Below are 20,623 nucleotides of genomic sequence, written 5' to 3' on the forward strand. Positions count from 1 at the left end.
GTCCATCCCTCCTGACTTGCTTCCGTCCATGGCGATGAACCTCCGTATGCTTAATGAAGCCGTACCTGCACGGTTGAGAGTTAAGTCCTCAGAGTCCTTCAGAAGATTGTGAAATCTGTAGTTCATTAAGTCAGGTCAAAAGTATGTTACTTAAAAGGAAATTACATGCTGCAGGTTGCAATAGGAGTAATTCAAAAGAGGTATATATATATACCTTCTGTTTGATACAAATATTGGTCAAGTAATGAGAATGAGGAGGAAAGCTCATAGACTTCAGTTGGGACAAAGATGCAAATGAAATTGTAAAAATTATAAGGTAATTCAGTTTGAAAAGTGTAACAGGGCAAGGAAATAAACAAAATCCGGCAGGATATTAAGTGTTGTACACAAACATATAGGTAGCATTCTCATTTAGAAACATTCTATCATAATCCTTCCGATGACAGTTATGCATGATTGGCTCAACAAAATGCATACACCAAATGACCAGATCTGTGGTTCCTCTTGTATTGAGCAAGATTTCTATTGTTACAATGATAGTATGACTATACTGTATATCCTGAGAAACAAAATAGATAATGGGGACCTGAAAGGTTCAGAGGGTGTTTTCCTTTATAAACTGAAACACAGATTATAGAACCAAAGGAGTATGAGCTTCATAGAGTTATACAGCAGGGGTCCCCAACCTTTTTTGCACCGCGGACCGGTTTAATATTGACAATATTCTTACGGATCGGCCGACATGGGGGGGGAGGTGGGGTGTTCAAGTAAGGTTAAACTCACCTCAACATGTCTTGTACAGTTAGGGCTGCCGACTTTCTCACTCCCAAATAAGGGACAAAAGTAGCAGTCAAATCCCGGGACACTTTACCCCAGGAAAGACTACCATGACCATGAAGCCTTGCGCGGGCACCTGTGTGTGCATGCATGACACGTGCATATGATGTGCACATGTGTGTACGTGCCAATTTTTTCCCCCACAAATCGGTTTTGCTTTCATCTTCCCTACTATACTGTGCATACATTATTTCTACTTCATATAGGCTGTGTATTTATCATATCATTCCTGCTTTTACTATATGTTAGTGTTATTTATTTTTGGTTTTATGTGTTATTTGGCATGATTTGTTTGGTTATTTTTTGGGTCTGGGAATGCTCAAAAACTTTTCCCATATAAATTAATGTTAATTGCTTCTTTGCTTCACGCCATTTCGGCACGAAAGGTTTCATAGGAACGCTCTACCTTAGCGGGGCAACTACGGGACAAGAGCGGTCCCGTATGGGACAAACCAATTTAGCTCAATATACGAGATGTCGCGGCAAATACGGGACAGTTGGCAACCCTATGTTCAAGTTCAACAGTGCGTGACAGGGAATGAGGAAAGGTGCAGCTGACTCATATCGTTTCCTCGCGGCCCGGTAGCACATGCTTTGCAGCCTGGTGGTTGGGGACCGCTGTCATACAGGACAAAAACAGGCCATTATACCCAATTGTTTGTGCAAACTGAAATGCCTTTCTGCACAAATTTGATTTGCCTGAATTTAGTCCATATTCCTCTAAACCTTCCTGAATCATTTCTTTAAACATTTTAAATGTACCTGCCTCTGCCACTTCTTTTGACAGCCCATTCCATATACCCACCATCTGTGTGAGAAACTTTCCTCTCAGGTCCCCTTTAAATCTTTCCCCTCCAAATCTTAAACCTAGTTTTAATTTTAAATTCTATGCTGGGGGAAAAAGACCATCTACCCAATCTATGCCTCTCATGATTATACAAAAATTCTAAAAGTTTACTCGCTGAGCTTCCTTAGCTCCTGGGAAAAGTCCCAGCCTATCCAAACACTTTTTATAATTCAATCCCTCCAGTCCAGGCAACATTCCTGTGAATCTTTTCTGCACCCATCTCATTTAATCACATCCTTCCTATGGCATTGCAACCAGAATTGCACACAATATTCCAAGTGAAGCCTAATCAATGATTTGAACACCTGTAAGATACAACCATAGCTGAGGTCTGCAACTTAAGACCAGTATGGCTAAGCTGACTGCATCCTCATCTCCACATTTCCATCTACCTGCTGCAACGTTTTTCCTGTTTATTCAGTACTGAGCCAACTCTCGTTAAAATATTCAGATTCTGTTCCACTGCTGTTTGAGAAAGATTCAGACTAATGATTTTCGTATGCTCTAGTGGAAGAATGGTAATGTAGCAGTTAATCCTGATTTATTCTTGTGTGTACGGGCTGTGCCGTAGGTCTGATTTATACTACTGCGTAGTCCTACGCCATAGCGAGCATGCGTTGTTGTGTCTGCGTCGCTCTGCAATTCACCACCAAAACACTAGTTGGCGGTGGGATTTCTATGCCACTGTGTTGAGTTTCTTCGTGAGAGACAAGGACGAGGAAATGCATTTCAAATATTTTTGGATGTAGGCAAGTAGATTTGACAATTTGGTTCATCGTCTCGAACCATTTATTTCGCATCAATGTACAGACATGGCAGAGAAAAGCAACCGGAAATGTGTAGGAGAAAATGTGATGCTACCAAGCGGACCAATCACTGTTGTTACGGTCTGTGAGGCCGCGATGCGTAAGTTACATTTTTGGGTGCACATCACCCTACAGCATAGGGTACATGGTACCTATGGCGTACATTTGACGCAGAAGTATAAATTGGGCTTTAGTGTAACACTATTAAAATGGGTTCAATTTTGCCACTGTCTGTAAAGAGTTTGTATGTTCTTCCCATGATTACATGTGTTTCCTCTAAGTGTTCCAGTTTCCTCCCATGGTCCAAAGACACATGAGTGAGCAGGTTAATTGGTCACATGGATGGAATTAAGCACTGTGGATTCTTTGGGTCACAAAGGCCTTCACTATGCTGTATCGCTAGAATTAAATTAAAATTAAACCTCCAGTTTAAATGGGTAATCCATTGTCATTAAGTGAGGAAGCATAGTAATGGGGATATTGCAAGGAATAGAAAAAATTTATGACGCAAAAAATCAGATTATTTCACAATATTTTCTTTGGAATACAAGGCTGAGGGGAAAATATAACTGAGGTCTATGAGTTTAATTTGGAGTATCTATGAGGAACTTATTCCCCTTAGCGAGGGGATGGTTGATGGGTTTGGGCGATTAGGATTTGGACCACACTCCCTGAAAGGATACATGATGCAGAAATTCTTCTCATGAAATAAAAGACCACCAAGGAATATTAGAAATTAGTCACTTAATTTGTTCACTTTCTGGTCATCGTTAGCTTCAATATTAAAAATACTTAACATACTTCATAGATAATTGAACAAACATGAAATAAATTACCTTTACAAAAACTGCTATGCTTTCCAGTATCAGCAATTTTTTCATTTTAACACATCATTCTTGATAAGTGTCTTTTATAACATTCAGTCCTCATTAATGCAAAAATGTGCTGGCCTTGACAGATGGTGATCAATTTAGCCCATTAGGATAATGCCACAAACATTTTACCTGTGAAGTATTACAAAATGTGACAAGCACTACTCTAAACTGCACAAACATAATAGTAGATAAAGTTTACCGCTTGGTTCTGCGGTTAAGAGCCACTTAATCGACACACTAAATATGTAACTGTTGAACATTTTAGGGTTGTAACAAAAAGATCAATTTAACAATTTAACATTTATGCATGTAAACTATTCATCCTCGGCCTAGCAGGACAGAGGCTATGCCTATCTGATATTTGTTATTACCAAGCAATTTAATCTTGATTACTGTCAATGAAGATTAGGAGCTGAAGCTTTATTTTAAAACTGAAATGTCAAGAACTGTTATTTCACATCAAGAACTTATTACGTTCCACATCCACCATACACTTGAATCTCCCAAATGCAGGTGCAAAAGATTGTATGTCAGGATGTGTGCAGCAACTCAAGTGAAAATACTAACTATACCAGCCAGCTGCATGATGTATACCTCCTCCCTGAAGATCACACAGCATCACATTGCTTCCAGAGCTAAAAAGATCCATGACCAAAAATAGGCCATTCAAAGATGACTTCTAGATATGAGTAGCTTTGCAAAAGAGTGGGAATACAGAAAAGAAGCAAAAATTTAATTTAAATGAGTTGTAAAAGTACAAATTAAATAGAAAACAGACTATTTTAACTGCTGAACTTATTATAGCTACTTGCTAAAAACAATTGCTCCTCTGATGAATACTAAAATTAAACATCATTTCATGTCTCTTATTAATTGCATTTGCTTCCCATCTTTCCATTTCTGTTAAATTTTGAAAACGATCATATAGTTCGACAAACCAGCCAAATGTCCATTTCTCTGCTATTGACAATTTAATCTGGGCAAAATTAGCACCAGAAGGTTGCCAAATGAATATATATGAAAAACATAAAAAACAGAAGTAAAAATGTAAGAATCTGGTCAAGCAGAAATTAGCTGGGAAATAGCTGATTCTAAACCTTAATTTTAGTTTAACATTTTGTACTTTCCTACAACTTTTCAAAATTTTAGATGACTATTTTCAAAATAATTGATTAAAAGTCTTCATATTCTCTTCAGCCTAAGGGGCAAATACATCATGCCACAAACTGAAATATCTGTATGATAATTCACTTTATTTCATTTTTAAAATGGATATTAATTAAATATAATTATTTCCTTCCCTATAACCTTGCTGAGTAGATCTAGATAAATTACTCTTCAAGACATAACAATTTTTATTTTGTATGACATTTTGACAAGTCAAATTACAATAATTTTACATAATTTAAGACTTCCAATATTGCTGAAACAATTTTGACCATGCTTGGTGTACATTAATTAAATTAATTCATGCCAACAAAATTCCCTCTCAACAAAATATTATCCCATGTTTTAGAGCATTTATAGTTTCCCTGCAGGCATATTGTTCTTGCTTGAAATAAGAGGAGTGTATTCTATAATTTACCTCCTTTTGTATAAGGAAGATATCAACGTTTTGGTAATTTGAATCAAAAGCATTTTGAGGAGATTGGGACAGATCTTTTCTACTAATTTCCAAGTAAATGCCACAACAGCCATTACAAAATGATTTTTAGTTCAAGGTAGCACAGATTATACCATTCGATTATATGATATAATCATATAAGTATCAGGATTTTTAAAGCAATTATAGAGAAGCCAATATTATATTCACAGAATACTGAACTTGGAATTACTCATCATAGAGCAGGATAAAATTTGAAAGACAACAGTCTGTATCATGTATATGTTGTCACCTAAATGCAGAATTCTATGTCAGAGCATTTAGACAGCTTTAAACAGACCTTTAAAATGTCACTTTTGCTACAAATTTCCACCTTCTAATCTTTGAGATGGTCTAACATTATCATCTTCCTTTCCCTTTTTGCATCTTTCCAGTTCCATCACAGGGAAGAGGCAAGGGACAAACGCACTATATACCAGAAAGCATTTAGGCTCCCACAGGTACCTTGATTATATAATTCTATCCATCTTGCCTCCTGCAAGAATCACTTTCCATTCTTGAGGTTCCTCTACCTCTATCATATCTGGTGCCTTCAAGGTGGCTTTCTTCTCCCAGATCACGGTTTCCTATCTACCACTGTTAAAAGACCCTTTGATTGCAAATGAAGCTGTTCTGTGCACCTCTGATCACAATATAAACAAAGCAAGGTTCTTCTGGTCTTCAATTTCTAACCCACCAGAGACTACATTCAATGAGTTATTCGTTACAATTTCCACTACCTGCTCTGACAATCCATCGACATCTCCCCCCCGCCACCCCCAATATTCCAAAGCAATCATTCCCTGTGTTCCATTGCCACTTGTCCTTCTCGTGGCACTTCCTGGAGCAACTACAAGAAATGTATCATTGCACCCATTTTCTTCCCACATTCCAGGGTTCTAAATAGCTCTTCCAGATGAAGCAATGATTCACTTGCACTTCTTCCAAACAACTGTACAATATTCAGTTCACACAATCTGGATTCCTTTACATCGGGGTGACCACTTGGTAAAGTGCTTCAGTCCTCACGGAAAACCACAAACTTCCAGTTGCTTGCTGATTTAATTCTCTATTTTGTGTCCATTCCAGCCAGTCTATCTTTGGCCTCCTGCACTGTTATAAAAAGGCCAAAGGTAAGCTTGAGGAACTTCATCTTCAATCTGAGGATATCACAGACCCAAGGAATGATATTGAATTCCACTAATGCATTTTCTCTGTTTAAGAACTGGGCAGTTCTGCTATGGATCTATCTGTAAAACTAGCTCAGTGCTTTTGTTGTCAACTTAGTGGCAAAATGTGACCAATATGGCATTTCTTAAATGCACAGCTTTTATGCTTCTTTGTTTGTAATGCCTCTCTCTGTAATTGCTCTCATTATCCTACCAGCTAGATAACCTCAACAGTTTATCCCAAGGCAAACCTAGTCCTGCCCCATCAGAAATATTCTCTTTGTTAAACTTAGAACTAACAATGTTTTTTACTCAATCCTAACAATAGCTCACTGATCTGAAACTTAACTCTTTTAACACATGCATCCTGATTTTCAGAGTTCCAGCATTTTACCTTTTTATTGCAGAGTTTCAATATCTGCAATTTTTAGATTACATCTAGTTGCAGTTATAGTCTATTTTTATTCATCTCTTACCTGTGTTTGTGCAAATGCATGTTTATGTTTATATCCAGAGATTATATTCTCCCCTCTCTCCTGATTACTGCCATCATCACTCATCTATTCCTGATTCTAAAGCTGTCTCTCTTTGCCAATAGGGTCTGAGAACAGCACAGCAATCTACTTTTTATTTTTTCTCTCTTGGCTCATTAAATATCATTGTAAAATATTATTCCAAAACCACATTTTCTGCACATAAGCAATTCCACAATGATATTCTCCCAAATATCCAAGGATAATTGTATGTATGGAAAATAAATCAGTACAAATTGGAATGTACTTCCTCAGCTTGTGGCAGCAGCTAATATAATTTCTCAGACATCTTTAAAGAAGGCTGTGTAGAGCTCATAAATTTGTTTGATGGACAATGTTATGTTGCCATTCTCTGTACAATAAATGTTGGATTCTGTATGAAACTTTAGAAATCCTGAATTGAGGAAGAATCCAGGAGACTTAAGAGCAGACATGTTCCCATGCTACGAGGACAGAATACCCCACCAACATACCAGAAATTAATCAAGTGTGTGACTGGCATTTCACACTGATTTTTTCCAGCAAATTATCAATACAAATTCTGATTTGTAATCAATATCAAGAACTCAGTTTTTTAAAATATATTTACCTTTACTCAAAGCTGAACTCTATATGAGTGAAGCAATACAACATAAATACCGCTTTCAAAGAATTCAGATACTTCCCTGGAAGACACTTTAGGGATTGAAAAAGTAAGGCAGTAATAATTGCTTCCATGCAATTCAGGATCCTTTCAAGTTCCTGTACCTGGGAGTCTGCTTTTTAATTATGGCATTTGGTGCCTATATAAGGAATAAAAGACCACCTCTTAACTATTTTTTTTACAGTTGTAAAGATCTGAGGTAAAATATATTACTTTTAAAAAAACGACTGAAAAAAATAGCATCAGTGAAGCATCTTCAGAAAGTGGTGTGATAATGACTGCCTTGGAAAGAAAAGCAGTACTTGCCTAAGGAAATAATAGACTCAAGACAACAGCAATAATGGAAAAAGTATCAAATATTGGCTGGTGCATCAGAATATCATGCAGCCCTTGCAATCTAGAATAATACTTCGGAAATTAAAAGCATAGGAAGTGGTAGCTTAACTGTTTTAGAAAAGAAAAACAAAATTGCATGCATCTTTATTAGACTAGGGAAGTTGTGCTTGACAATGTGCTAATATATGAGAACAGCTGAGAAGTTTGTAGGTCTATCCTCACACTCCATACAAGGCTCCTTTTCCAGCTCTAAGTCTGACATAAGAAAATCTGAATAAATAGTATAACCAAAGAATGCTACAAATACTCACCAGATCAGGCAATATCTATGGAGACAGAAACAGACTTAATGTCTTAGGTTAATCAATGTTCATGAGAGCTCTCATGCAAGGTCACTAACCTGTGAAATTAGTTTTATTTCTACCTCCACAGATGATAACTAATTAGGTGAGAATTTACAATATTTTCTGTTTCAATTTTTGTTTTGTGCTAGTTCCAATGGCGATGAAACAATATAGAGTACACCTGCATTCTACTGTTCTCCAGTTTCCATGGTAAGTTGATATTCAAGTGCAAAGCCAGTACGTGATGGCACAGGTACACTCACTCTTTTCTAACAAACTGATCCACGAGGGATTGCCACAAGATTCCAACATATGATAGTTCTCCCCCCAAAGTATTTCTTTTTTATTTTACATTATTTAAGGTAGGTATCCTATACATTAAATATAATGAGGCCATAGTTTTTAAAAGTGGTCTAATGAACAACTGACCTCAAACCACTTCTGGGGGTTTAGTTTTAATCTTATACCAAGTAATATTAATTATAAAGTGTATATTTGGCATTCTCACCTCTTGAACAGAAGGTTGTTGAAAGAGAGGAATGAGAGGATTAGTTCGAGGAATGTCAATGTGAATCTGTGAACAGAAAGGTAAAATTAGATTCTATCACAGCAACAAAAAGATTATTATTTGTTGCATTTCATTTTTCAAGAAGGTTGTTAAGTTGAATCCTTAATTGCTTTTCTTTCCCTTATCTGGTTAGATTTTAAGTGTGCTTACTTAAAAATCACATGGTATTAAGAGAACCAGCTCAGTGCAATTGATGAACATTAATGTGAAACATTATACAAAGGTTCAAACTGATCATAACTGAAATTATCCAACAACTAAGTTAATATGGCAATTCATCAGCTGTCAGCTTAATCTCTTTTATTCACTCAGTTAATAATCAGAATTTAATTCTTAAGGAGCTAAAAAGTAAAATCATCAAGTCTGGTTAATCTGTGCAATGTGGCATATGTTAAAGGTCAAATTACTTCTTATAGTTGTTGATTTAACAAACGAAATTAAGGTGTGATAAATAATTTGTAACTATCCAGGTAAGTCCCCTGACAGTATTACTTTTTAAATAATTTATTAAATTATGATAAATTATTTTATTAAATTACAAACAGATTGAAGGTAGGTCCCTCAAAGACAAGGAACATATTCCTTAATTCAATGTTAGAAATTTCACATCTGAGTCCAAGGTCCAAGCTCAATTCCTTCTCCAATATCTTCACACACTAGGCAGACTGACATTATGAAGCAGTCATCGGTGCTGACGTACTGAATGATGCATCTTTCACATGAAGAGTTGAAGAAAGGACTTTACCTGCCCTTTCAGTTAGAAGATGTCATGACAGTACAGTTCAATATTTATCCATGAACCAAAACTGCCAAAATATATTAATCTAATCACTAATTTCAAAACAGTTTGTGATATCTTACATGCAAACACGAGGAATTCTGCAGATGCTGGAAATTCAAGCAACACACTAAGTTGCTGGTGAACGCAGCAGGCCGGGCAGTATCTCTAGGAAGAGGTACAGTCCATGTTTCGGGCTTAGACCCTTCGTCAGGACTAACTGAAGGAAGAGTTAGTAAGAGATTTGAAAGTGGGAGGGGGAGGGAGAGATCCAAAATGATAGGAGAAGACAGGAGGGGGAGGGATGGAGCCAAGAGCTGGACAGTTGATTGGCAAAAGGGATATGAGATGATCATGAGACAGGAGTCCCAGGGAGAAAGAAAAGGGGGAGGCGGGGAAACCCAGAGGATGGGCAAGGGGTATAGTGAGAGGGACAAAGGGAGAAAAAGGAGAGAGAGAAAAAGAAAAAGAATGTGTGTATATAAATAAATAACGGATGGAGTACGAGGGGAAGGTGGGGCATTAGCAGAAGTTAGAGAAGTCAATGTTCATGCCATCAGGTTGGAGGCTACTCAGACAGAACATAAGGTGTTGTTCCTCCAACCTGAGTGTGGCCTTCTATATATTGGCGAGACCCAACGCAGACTGGGAGATCGCTTCGCTGAACACCTACGCTCTGTCTGCCAGAGAAAGCAGGATCTCCCACTGGCCACACATTTTAATTCCACGTCCCATTCCCATTCTGATATGTCTATCCACGGCCTCCTCCACTGTAAAGATAAAGCCACACTCAGGTTGGAGGAACAACACTGTATACTCCGTCTGCGTAGCCTCCAACCTGATGGCATGAACATTCACTTCTCTAACTTCCATTAATGTCCCACCTCCCCCTCGCAACCCATCCGTTATTTATTTATATACACACATTCTTTTTCTCTCACTCCTTTTTCTCCCTCTGTCCCTCTCACTATACCCCTTGCCCATCCTCTGGGTTTTCCTCCCTCCCCCTTTTCTTTGTCCCTAAGCCTCCTGTCCCATAATCCTCTCATATCCCTTTTGCCTATCAACTGTCCAGCTCTTGGCTCCATCCCTCCCCCTCCTGTCTTCTCCTATCATTTTGGATCTCCCCCTCCCCCTCCCACTTTCAAATCTCTTACTAGCTCTTCTTTCAGTTAGTCCTGACGAAGGGTTTCGGCCCAAAACGTCGACTGTACCTCTTCCTAGAGATGCTGCCTGGCCTGCTGCGTTCACCAGCAACTTTGATGTGTGATATCTTACAAGCTGCAGGCATGTATGCCTATACAACAACAGTAACATCTCTTCAAATTTGCTTTAGTTTTCTGAAAAGTGTTACATAATTTGTGGAACAATCTATGTTCCGTGCCTATTCTGGTATCTGTCCCCCACTTTTCCTTCACTACATCAACGACTGCATTGGCGCTGCTTCCTGCACGCATGCAGAACTCGTTGACTTTATTAACTTTGCCTCCAACTTTCACCCTGCCCTCAAGTTTACCTGGTCCATTTCCAACACCTCCCTCCCCTTTCTAGATTTTTCTGTCTCTGTCTCTGTCTCTGGAGACAGCTTATCCACTGATGTCTACTATAAGCCTACTGACTCTCACAGCTATCTGGACTATTCCTCTTCTCACCGTCTCTTGCAAAAACGCCATCCCCTTCTCGCAATTCCTCCGTCTCCGCCGCATCTGCTCTCAGGATGAGGCTTTTCATTCTAGGATGAGGGAGATGTCTTCCTTTTTTAAAGAAAGGGGCTTCCCTTCTTCCACTATCAACTCTGCTCTTAAACGCATCTCCCCCATTTCACGTACATCTGCTCTCACTCCATCCTCCCGCCACCCCACTAGGAATAGGGTTCCCCTGGTCCTCACCTACCACCCCACCAGCCTCCGGGTCCAACATATTATTCTCCGTAACTTCCGCCACCTCCATACCACCATTCAGGGTCCCAAACAGTCCTTCCAGGTGAGGCAACACTTCACCTGTGAGTCGACTGGGGTGATATACTGCGTCCGGTGCTCCCGATGTGGCCTTTTATATATTGGTGAGACCCGACGCAGACTGGGAGACCGCTTTGCTGAACATCTACGCTCTGTCCGCCAGAGAAAGCAGGATCTCCCAGTGGCCACACGTTTTAATTCCACATCCCATTCCCATTCTGACATGTCTATCCATGGTCTCCTCTACTGTAAAGATGAAGCCACACTCAGGTTGGAGGAGCAACACCTTATATTCCGTCTGGGTAGCCTCCAACCTGATGGCATGAACATCGACTTCTCTAACTTCCGCTAAGGCCCCACCTCCCCCTCGTACCCCATCTGTTACTCATTTTTATGCACACATTCTTTCTCTCACTCTCCTTTTTCTCCCTCTGTCCCTCTGAATATACCTCTTGCCCATCCTCTGGGTTCCCCCCCACCTTGTCTTTCTTCCCTGACCTCCTGTCCCATGATCCTCTCATATCCCCTTTTGCCTATCACCTGTCCAGCTCTTGGCTCTATCCCTCCCCCTCCTGTCTTCTCCTATCATTTTGGATCTCCCCCTCCCCCTCCAACTTTCAAATCCCTTACTCACTCTTCCTTCAGTTAGTCCTGACGAAGGGTCTCGGCCTGAAACGTCGACTGCACCTCTTCCTACAGATGCTGCTTGGCCTGTTGCGTTCACCAGCAACTTTGATGTATGTTGCTTGAATTTCCAGCATCTGCAGAATTCCTGTTGTTTACATAACTGCACACTCTGATATAATACACTCTTTACTGAATACATCTAGTTCACTTAGATCTTTTTATAAAATCCTTAATTACAATACAAAGTAGCATGCTAGCAGTCAGTACCTGCCGATAAGTATCTTGGTGATGTTCTTCATTTCTGGAATCATAATATTGTTCAATAAACCCAAAATATTCTTCCCGCTTTCGCTGCAAAGTGATTTCCCTTCTTTCCATATTTGCAGGTAGATATCCCTATCAAACAAAAAGCATCGGCATTAAAAACGAACAGTGGAATTATTGATGGAAGATAAAAGGAAAATTGGTCCTTTCATCCCCTTGGCCTTTTGGAGAAAAGGCAAGACTGCAGTCACATTGCTATTCCCAGACTGTGCTTGCCAGTCTTTAAAGGAAAAGTAGAAAAATGAAATGCAAACAAATAATCTAGCATCCAGTCTAAAGCAATTTGTATTACCTTCCATCACAAAGAAATAAACCTGGTAAATATACAAGCCATTACAGTTTTCTGCAAGTCTTTGTTTCATTGTCATTCTATTTCCAATTGCTTTATCTATTCTTCAACAGACTCGCTTGGACCATATCAAGTTGTATCAGATCTCGCACTGAACTGTCCCTCACAGCCAACAAGGAGTTTAACAACATCAGAAAACCAACCTTCCCAGTTTCCAAAGAACTTGGCTGGATAAGGTTAAAGGTCATCAACTTGTTACACAGCTTCTGTCTGCCTGTTTCTCTCACTCAAAGACAAAGCCAAAATGGAATTTATTATTACATGTACAAATATGTGTTTGCTGTGGTGCATTGAAAAGCTTGCAGAAGCATCACAGGTACATAGCGTCATATAAGAAGCATCCACAAGAAAAATAAATTATACACTTTTTTTCTTGCAGAGAAACACAACTAGGATATGAAAAGTTAAGTTGTTTTTAGTGCAAAGTGGTCATAGTGATGCTGAACTGTAATGATTAGGGTTTTGCTAGTGGATTTAAGAACCAAATAGTTGAAGTGAAGTAGTTGTTCTTGAACCGGGTGGTGTATGACTTCAGGCTTCTCTACCTCCTGCCCAGTGGTAGCTACAAACAGATGGCATGGCCTGGATGGCGAGGCTCTTTACTGATCCTCATCAGATCTGGTTTAATATCACTGACATATGTTGTGAAATTTGTTGTTATTCAGCAGTAATACATTGAAATACATAATAAAAACTAAAGTATGTATTTTTAAAAAGTTAAATTAAATAGTTAATGCAAAAATAGGGGGGAAAAAGTAGTGAATTAGTATTCATGAGTTCAACGTCCATTCAGAAATCCAATGACTGAGGGGAAGAAGCTGTTCCTGAATGGGTGAGTGTGTGCCTTCAAGCTCCTGTACCTCCTCTCTGATGGCAGTAATGAGAACAGGAAATGTTCTGGGTGATGGGGGTCCTTAATGATAGTTGCCGCCTTATTGAGACATCGCTCCTTGAATATGTACTGGATGTTGGTGAGACTAGCGCCCATGATGGAACTGTCTGAGTTTGCAACTTTCTATAGGTTATTACAATCCTGTGCAGTGCCCTCCCACACCCCCCTCCCCCCACATCAGACAGTAATGCAGCCAGTCAGCATGCTGTCCATGGTACATTTGTAAAATTTATGAGTTTTGTTAGTGACATACCAAATCTCCTCAAACTCCTAAGTAAATATAGTTTAAACACAAGGAATTCTGCAGGTGCTGAAAATTCAAGCAACACACATCAAAGTTGCTGGTGAACACAGCAGGCCAGGCAGCATCTCTAGGAAGAGGTACAGTCGACGTTTCGGGCCAAGACCCTTCGTCAGAACTAACTGAAGGAGGAGCTCGTAAGAGATTTGAAAGTGGGAGGGGGAGGGGGAGATCCAAAATGATAGGAGAAGACAGCGGGGGGGGGGGGGGGGGGGAGAGAGCAGGGATAGAGCCAAGAGCTGGACAGTTGATTGGCAAAAGGGATATGAGAGTATCATGGGACAGGAGGCCCAGGGAAACGGAAAAGGTCGGGGGGGGAACCCAGAGGATGGGCAACGGGTATAGTCAGAGGGATAGAGGGAGAAAAAGGAGAGAGAGAGAGAAAGAATGTGTGTATATAAATACATTTCCCAGTGGCCACACATTTTAGTTCTACGTTCCATTCCCATTCTGATATGTCTATCCACAGCCTCCTCTACTGTAAAGATGAAGCCATACTCAGGTTGGAGGAACAACACCTTATATTCCGTCTGGGTAGCCTCCAACCTGATGGCATGAACACTGACTTCTCAAACTTCTGCTAGTGCCCCACCTCCCCCTCGTACCCCATCTGTTATTTGTTTATATATACACATTCTTTCTCTCTCTCTCCTTTTTTTCCCTCTGTCCCTCTGACTATACCCCTTGCCCATCCTCTCGGTTTTCCCCCTCTCTACACTTTTCCTTCTCCCTGGGCCTCCTGCCCCATGATCCTCTCATATCCCTTTTGCTAATCAGCTGTCCAGCTCTTGGTTCCATCCCTCCCCCTCCTATCTTCTCCTCCCCCTTCCACTTTCAACTCTCTTACTAGCTCTTCCTTACGAAGGGTCTTAGCCCAAAACGTCGACTGTACCTCTTCCAATAGATGCTGCGTTCACCAGCAACTTTGATGTGTGTTGGTTAAGTAAATATAGCTACTTCTGTGTAACTGCATTGATATGTTGGGCCCAGGATAGATCCTCAGAAATGCTGACACCAAGGACATTGAAATTGCTCAGTCGTTTCAGTCGAAGCAAGTAGCTGAAGAAGTGAGCGGAAGAATTCGGGTCGAAAAAGTCATTTTTTTTTTTTAAAAGCTGCTCGGGGAGAAGGGTCTGCACTGCGCAGGCGCGTGACGTAGCGCGCCAAGGTTTAAAAAGCAGACCGCCATATACAGCGGCCATCGTTGGAGTGGACTGAGTTGGAGTGGACTGAGTCAGAGTGGGGCGGCTTTGGCTCAACAGGCAGAGGCCAGGGTAGGTTCCGGTAAGTTTTTTTGTTCAGATTGTCTAGCGTAGAGAGAATGCCAGGCAGGATGTTGGAATGTTCCTCTTGCAGGATGTGGGAAGTCAGGGAGCCCTCCGGTGCCCCTGACAACGACACCTGCAGGAAGTGCATCCAGCTGCAGCTCCTAACAAACCGCGTTAGGGAACTGGAGCAGGAGCTGGAAGATCTGCGGATCATTCGGGAGAATGAGGAGATTATAGATCGTAGCTACAGGGAGGTAGTTACACCAAAGGAGCAGAGGACAGGAAATTGGGTCACTGTCAGGCGAGGGAAGGGGAAAGGGCAGGCAGAGCAGGGTTCCCTTGCAGCCATTCCCCTCAACAACAAGTTATACCACATTGGATACTGTTAGGGGGGATGACTTACCTGGGACTAGCTGCAGTAGCCGGATCTCTGGCACTGGGTCTGGCTCTGCAGTGCAGAAGGGAGGGGGGAAAAGAGGAGAGCGGTAGTGATAGGGAACTCGATAGTTAGAGGTGCAGATAGGAGGTTCTGGTGGTTGTGACAGAGAATCCAGGATGGTTTGTTGCCTCCCAGGTGCCAGGGTCAAGGATGTCTCTGATGAATTGCATGACATTCTGAAGTGGGAGGGTGACCAGCCAGACGTCGTGGTGCACATCGGTACCAATGACATAGCAAGGAAGAGTGAGGAAGTCCTGGAGAGTGAGTATAGAGAGCTTGGTAGGAAGTTGAAAAGCAGGACCTCGAGGGTGGTAATCTCAGGATTGCTACCTGTGCTACGTGCCAGTGAGGGTAGGAATAGGATGCTCTGGAGGAGGAACAAGTGGCTGAGGAACTGGTGTAGGGAGCAGGGTTTCAGATTTCAGGATCATTGGGACCTCTTCTGGGCAGGCGGGACCTGTACAAGAGAGACGGGTTACACTTCAACTACAGGGGGACCAATATCCTTTCATGGAGGTTTGTTAATACGATTGGGGGGGCTTTAAACTAGATTTGCAGGGGGATGGGAACCACAGTACCAGAGCTGACAGTGTGGCTGGGGTGAAAATAAATGATATTAAAAGTTCAAGCAAATCCACTAATAGAAAGGTTGTGAGTGGTGGTAAAAATCTTTTGAGGCGTATATATCTCAATGCTAGGAGTATTGCGGGGAAGGCGGATGAGTTGAGGGCGTGGATTGACACGTGGAATTATGACGTTGTAGCAATTAGTGAAACTTGGCTACAGGAGGGGCAGGACTGGCAGCTAAATATTCCAGGTTTCCGATGTTTCAGATGTGATCGAGGCAGAGGAATGAAAGGTGGGGGAGTGGGATTGCTTGTTAGGGAAAATATTACAGCAGTGCTCAGGCAGGACAGATTAGAGGACTTGTCTACTGAGTCCTTGTGGGTGGAGCTGAGAAACAGGAAAGGTATGGCCACTTTAGTAGGATTGTATTACAGACCATCCAATAGTCAAAGAGAATTGGAAGTGCAAATCTGCAGAGAGATAGCAGGCAACTGCAGGAAACATAGAGTTGTGGTGGTAGGGGATTTTAATTTTCCATATATTGATTGTGTCTCCCACACTGTTAGGGGTCCAGATGGTTTAGAGTTTATAAAATGTGTTCAGGAAAGTCTTCTAAATCAATATATAGAGGGACCAACTAGAGGGGATGCAATATTGGATCTCCTGTTAGGAAACGAGTTAGGACAAGTGACGGAAGTCTGTGTAAGGGAGCACTTTGGTTCCAGTGATCATAACACCATTACTTTCAACTTGATCATGGACAAGGATAGATCTGGTTCTAGGGTTGAGGTTCTTAACTGGAAGAAGGCCAAATTAGAAGAAATGAGAAAGGGTCTAAAAAACGTGGATTGGAACAGGTTGTTCTCTGGTATGGATGTGATCGGTAGGTGGGAAGCCTTCAAAGCAAAAATCTTGAGAGTGCAGAATTTGTATGTTCCTGTCAGGATTAAAAGCAAGATGAATAGGAATAAGGAACCTTGGTTCTCAAGGGATATTGCAACTCTGATAAAGAAGAAGAGGGAGTTGTATGACGTGTATAGGAAGCAGGGAGTAAACAAGGTGCTTGAGGAGTATAAGAAGTGCAAGAAAATACTTAAGAAAGAAATCAGGAGGGCTGAAAGAAGACATGAGGTTGCCTTGGCAGTCAACGTGAAGGATAATCCAAAGAGCTTTTACAGGTATATTAAGAGCAAAAGGATTGGAGGGGATAAAATTGGTCCTCTTGAAGATCAGAGTGGTCGGCTATGTGCGGAACCAAAGGAAATGGGGGAGATCTTAAATAGGATTTTTGCGTCTGTGTTTACTAAGGAAACTGGCATGAAGTCTATGGAATTAAGGGAAACGAGTAGTGAGATCATGGAAACTGTACAGATCGAAAAGGAGGAGGTCCTTGCTGTCTTGAGGAAAATTAAAGTGGATAAATCCCCAGGACCTGACAGGGTGTTCCCTCGGACCTTGAAGGAGACTAATGTTGAAATTGCAGGGGCCCTGGCTGAAATATTTAAAATGTCGCTGTCTACAGGTGAGGTGCCGGAGGATTGGAGAGTGGCTCATGTTGTTCCGTTGTTTAAAAAAGGATCGAAAAGTAATCCGGGAAATTATAGGCCAGTAAGTTTAACGTCGGTAGTAGGTAAGTTATTGGAGGGAGTACTAAGAGACAGAATCTACAAGCATTTGGATAGACTGGGACTTATTAGGGAGAGTCAACATGGCTTTGTGCGTGGTAGGTCATGTTTGACTAATCTATTGGAGTTTTTCGAGGAGGTTACCAGGAAAGTGGATGAAGGGAAGGCAGTGGATATTGTCTACATGGACTTCAGTAAGGCCTTTGACAAGGTCCCGCATGGGAGGTTAGTTAGGAAAATTCAGTCGCTAGGTATACATGGAGAGGTGGAAAATTGGATTAGACGTTGGCTCGATGGAAGAAGCCAGAGAGTGGTGGTAGAGAATTGCTTCTCTGAGTGGAGGCCTGTGACTAGTGGTGTGCCACAGGGATCAGTGCTGGGTCCATTGTTATTTGTCATCTATATCAATGATCTGGATGATAATGTGGTAAATTGGATCAGCAAGTTTGCTGATGATACAACGATTGGAGGTGTAGTAGACAGTGAGGAAGGTTTTCAGAGCCTGCAGAGGGACTTGGACCAGCTGGAAAAATGGGCTGAAAAATGGCAGATGGAGTTTAATACTGACAAGTGTGAGGTATTGCACGTTGGAAGGACAAACCAACGTAGAACATACAGGGTTAATGGTAAGGCACTGAGGAGTGCAGTGGAAGAGGGATCTGGGAATACAGATACAAAATTCCCTAAAAGTGGCGTCACAGGTAGATAGGGTCGTAAAGAGAGCTTTTGGTACATTGGCCTTTATTAATCAAAGTATTGAGTATAAGAGCTGGAATGTTATGATGAGGTTGTATAAGGCATTGGTGAGGCCGAATCTGGAGTATTATGTTCAGTTTTGGTCACCAAATTACAGGAAGGATATAAATAAGGTTGAAAGAGTGCAGAGAAGGTTTACAAGGATGTTGCCGGGACTTGAGAAACTCAGTTACAGAGAAAGGTTGAATAGGTTAGGACTTTATTCCCTGGAGCGTAGAAGAATGAGGGGAGATTTGATAGAGGTATATAAAATTATGATGGGTATAGATAGAGTGAATGCAAGCAGGCTTTTTCCACTGAGGCGAGGGGAGAAAAAAACCAGAGGACATGGGTTTAGGGTGAGGGGGGAAAAGTTTAAAGGGAACATTGCGGGGGGGGGCTTCTCCACACAGAGAGTGGTGGGAGTATGGAATGAGCTGCCAGACAAGGTGGTAAATGCGGGTTCTTTTTTAACATTTAAGAATAAATTGGACAGATACATGGATGGGAGGTGTATGGAGGGATACGGTCTGTGTGCAGGTCAGTGGGACTAGGCAGAAAAAGGTTCGGCACAGCCAAGAAGGGCCAAAAGGCCTGTTTCTGTGCTGTAGTTTCTATGGTTTCTATGCTCACCCTTTCCACTTCTGATCCCTTGATGAGTACTGGCGTGTGCTCCCTCGTTTTGCTCTTTCTGAAGTCCAAAAATGAATCAGTTCTTTGGTCTTACTGATGTTGAGTGTAAGGTGGTTGTTGTGACAACAGCTAAAGATAGCTAATCTATCTCACATCTGTGCACCTTCTCTTCACCATCTGAATTCTGCCAACAATATTTGTGTCATCAACAACTTTACAGATGACATTTGAGCTGTGCCTAGCCACATAGACATGGGTGGAAAGAAAGTAGAGCAGTGAGCTAGGCATGCATGTGTTGATTATTAGTGAGATGGGGTTGTTATTTTTGATCTGCACTGACTGTGGTCTTCCGGTGAGTAAGCTGAGGATCCAGTTGTTGAGAGAGGTACAGAGGCCCAGGTTTTGAAGCCTTTTGATCAGAACTTTTTGATTGTGTTAAAAGCTGAGTAGTAGTCAATAAACATTAGCCTGACATAAGTATTAGTATTGTCTAGGTGATCCAAAGCCACATGAAGAGTCAATGAGATCACATCCGCCGTACACCTATTATGGTCTGCGCCACAATGTTGTTTTCTCGAGGCGAGGCCACACCTTCTATAGATACTGATAGAGGGGAGAGATGTGCCTCTCCACTACAATCTGCAGGTGTTTAATGTTCCTGCACAGTCCAATTGCTGTACCAGACCACAATGCAACTAGTCAAATGTGCTTGACCTGTGGGTATTTCCTACATTCTCTTTTATTTCAGAATTCCAGTTGCATTAATTATTCCATAACTATAACATACTTTATTCCTTTCCTTGGTTTTCTCATTATTCATCTTCTATTTACACCTCTGCCACCCTCACTCAAAAAAGCACCACCATCTTTCTTCATATGAGTCTCAGGCATTCACTTTGCTCTCCCCATTTCTCAAACTTTCCTTTACTGTAACTTAAAAACAATTGATTTCCAACTTTCCTTCACAGGTAGAACAACTATGTTTCTGATTCATTATAGCTGGGGAGGAAGTAGAAGTGAAAAAGATCCTTTTGAAAGCATTTCACAGGTAAAAACGGGTGATATAGGTTGTGCCTTCGGATTTCATAACTACTTCATAAGGAAATTGCTTGCTGATATCACAAAGTCAATTTGCATTAATCCAAAATTAACAGTAAGTTTGCATTCTGTATTACTAGCACAATTCTCTTTATGAAATTCTATTTTTAAATTATAAATGTTGGCATTCAATATCCCTTATTTTTAAAGAAAAGATGGGTAATAATTAAGTTCAACATACATCAGAAGTTTTTTTTCCCCAAATTACTTTTATTGACCAACTATTCAAAATGACGCATGATTTAGATTACAATGACTGATTAAGTCATAATTTCCCCATATAATGAAACCTCATCAGTTAGTCTCAAAAATATTCCTTCATATTCATTGAGGGTCAATCCTGAAAACAAACAATCTGTGTAAATAAAGATTAACTGGACAAGCAGCCTGTGATATTATTGATTGTGAAAAGCATCGTCAATCTTTGAT

General features: G+C 40.9%; 1 protein-coding gene across 3 annotated transcripts in view; it reads right to left on the bottom strand.

Annotated features, from left to right (window-relative positions):
* Window positions 1-20,623, bottom strand: part of LOC140209958 (TBC1 domain family member 22B-like) — a 375,770-nt gene that overhangs the window by 204,360 nt on the left and 150,787 nt on the right. For all 3 annotated transcript variants that reach the window (XM_072278648.1, XM_072278647.1, XM_072278649.1), the window contains 2 exons: window positions 12,231-12,359; window positions 8,541-8,606 (listed from right to left, as the gene is read on the bottom strand). In XM_072278648.1, the coding sequence (XP_072134749.1) occupies window positions 8,541-8,606; window positions 12,231-12,359 (195 nt within the window). The remainder of the gene's footprint in view (window positions 1-8,540; window positions 8,607-12,230; window positions 12,360-20,623) is intronic.

This window comes from Mobula birostris, chromosome 14 (genome assembly GCF_030028105.1).
Source record: "Mobula birostris isolate sMobBir1 chromosome 14, sMobBir1.hap1, whole genome shotgun sequence".
NCBI lineage: Eukaryota > Metazoa > Chordata > Chondrichthyes > Myliobatiformes > Myliobatidae > Mobula > Mobula birostris.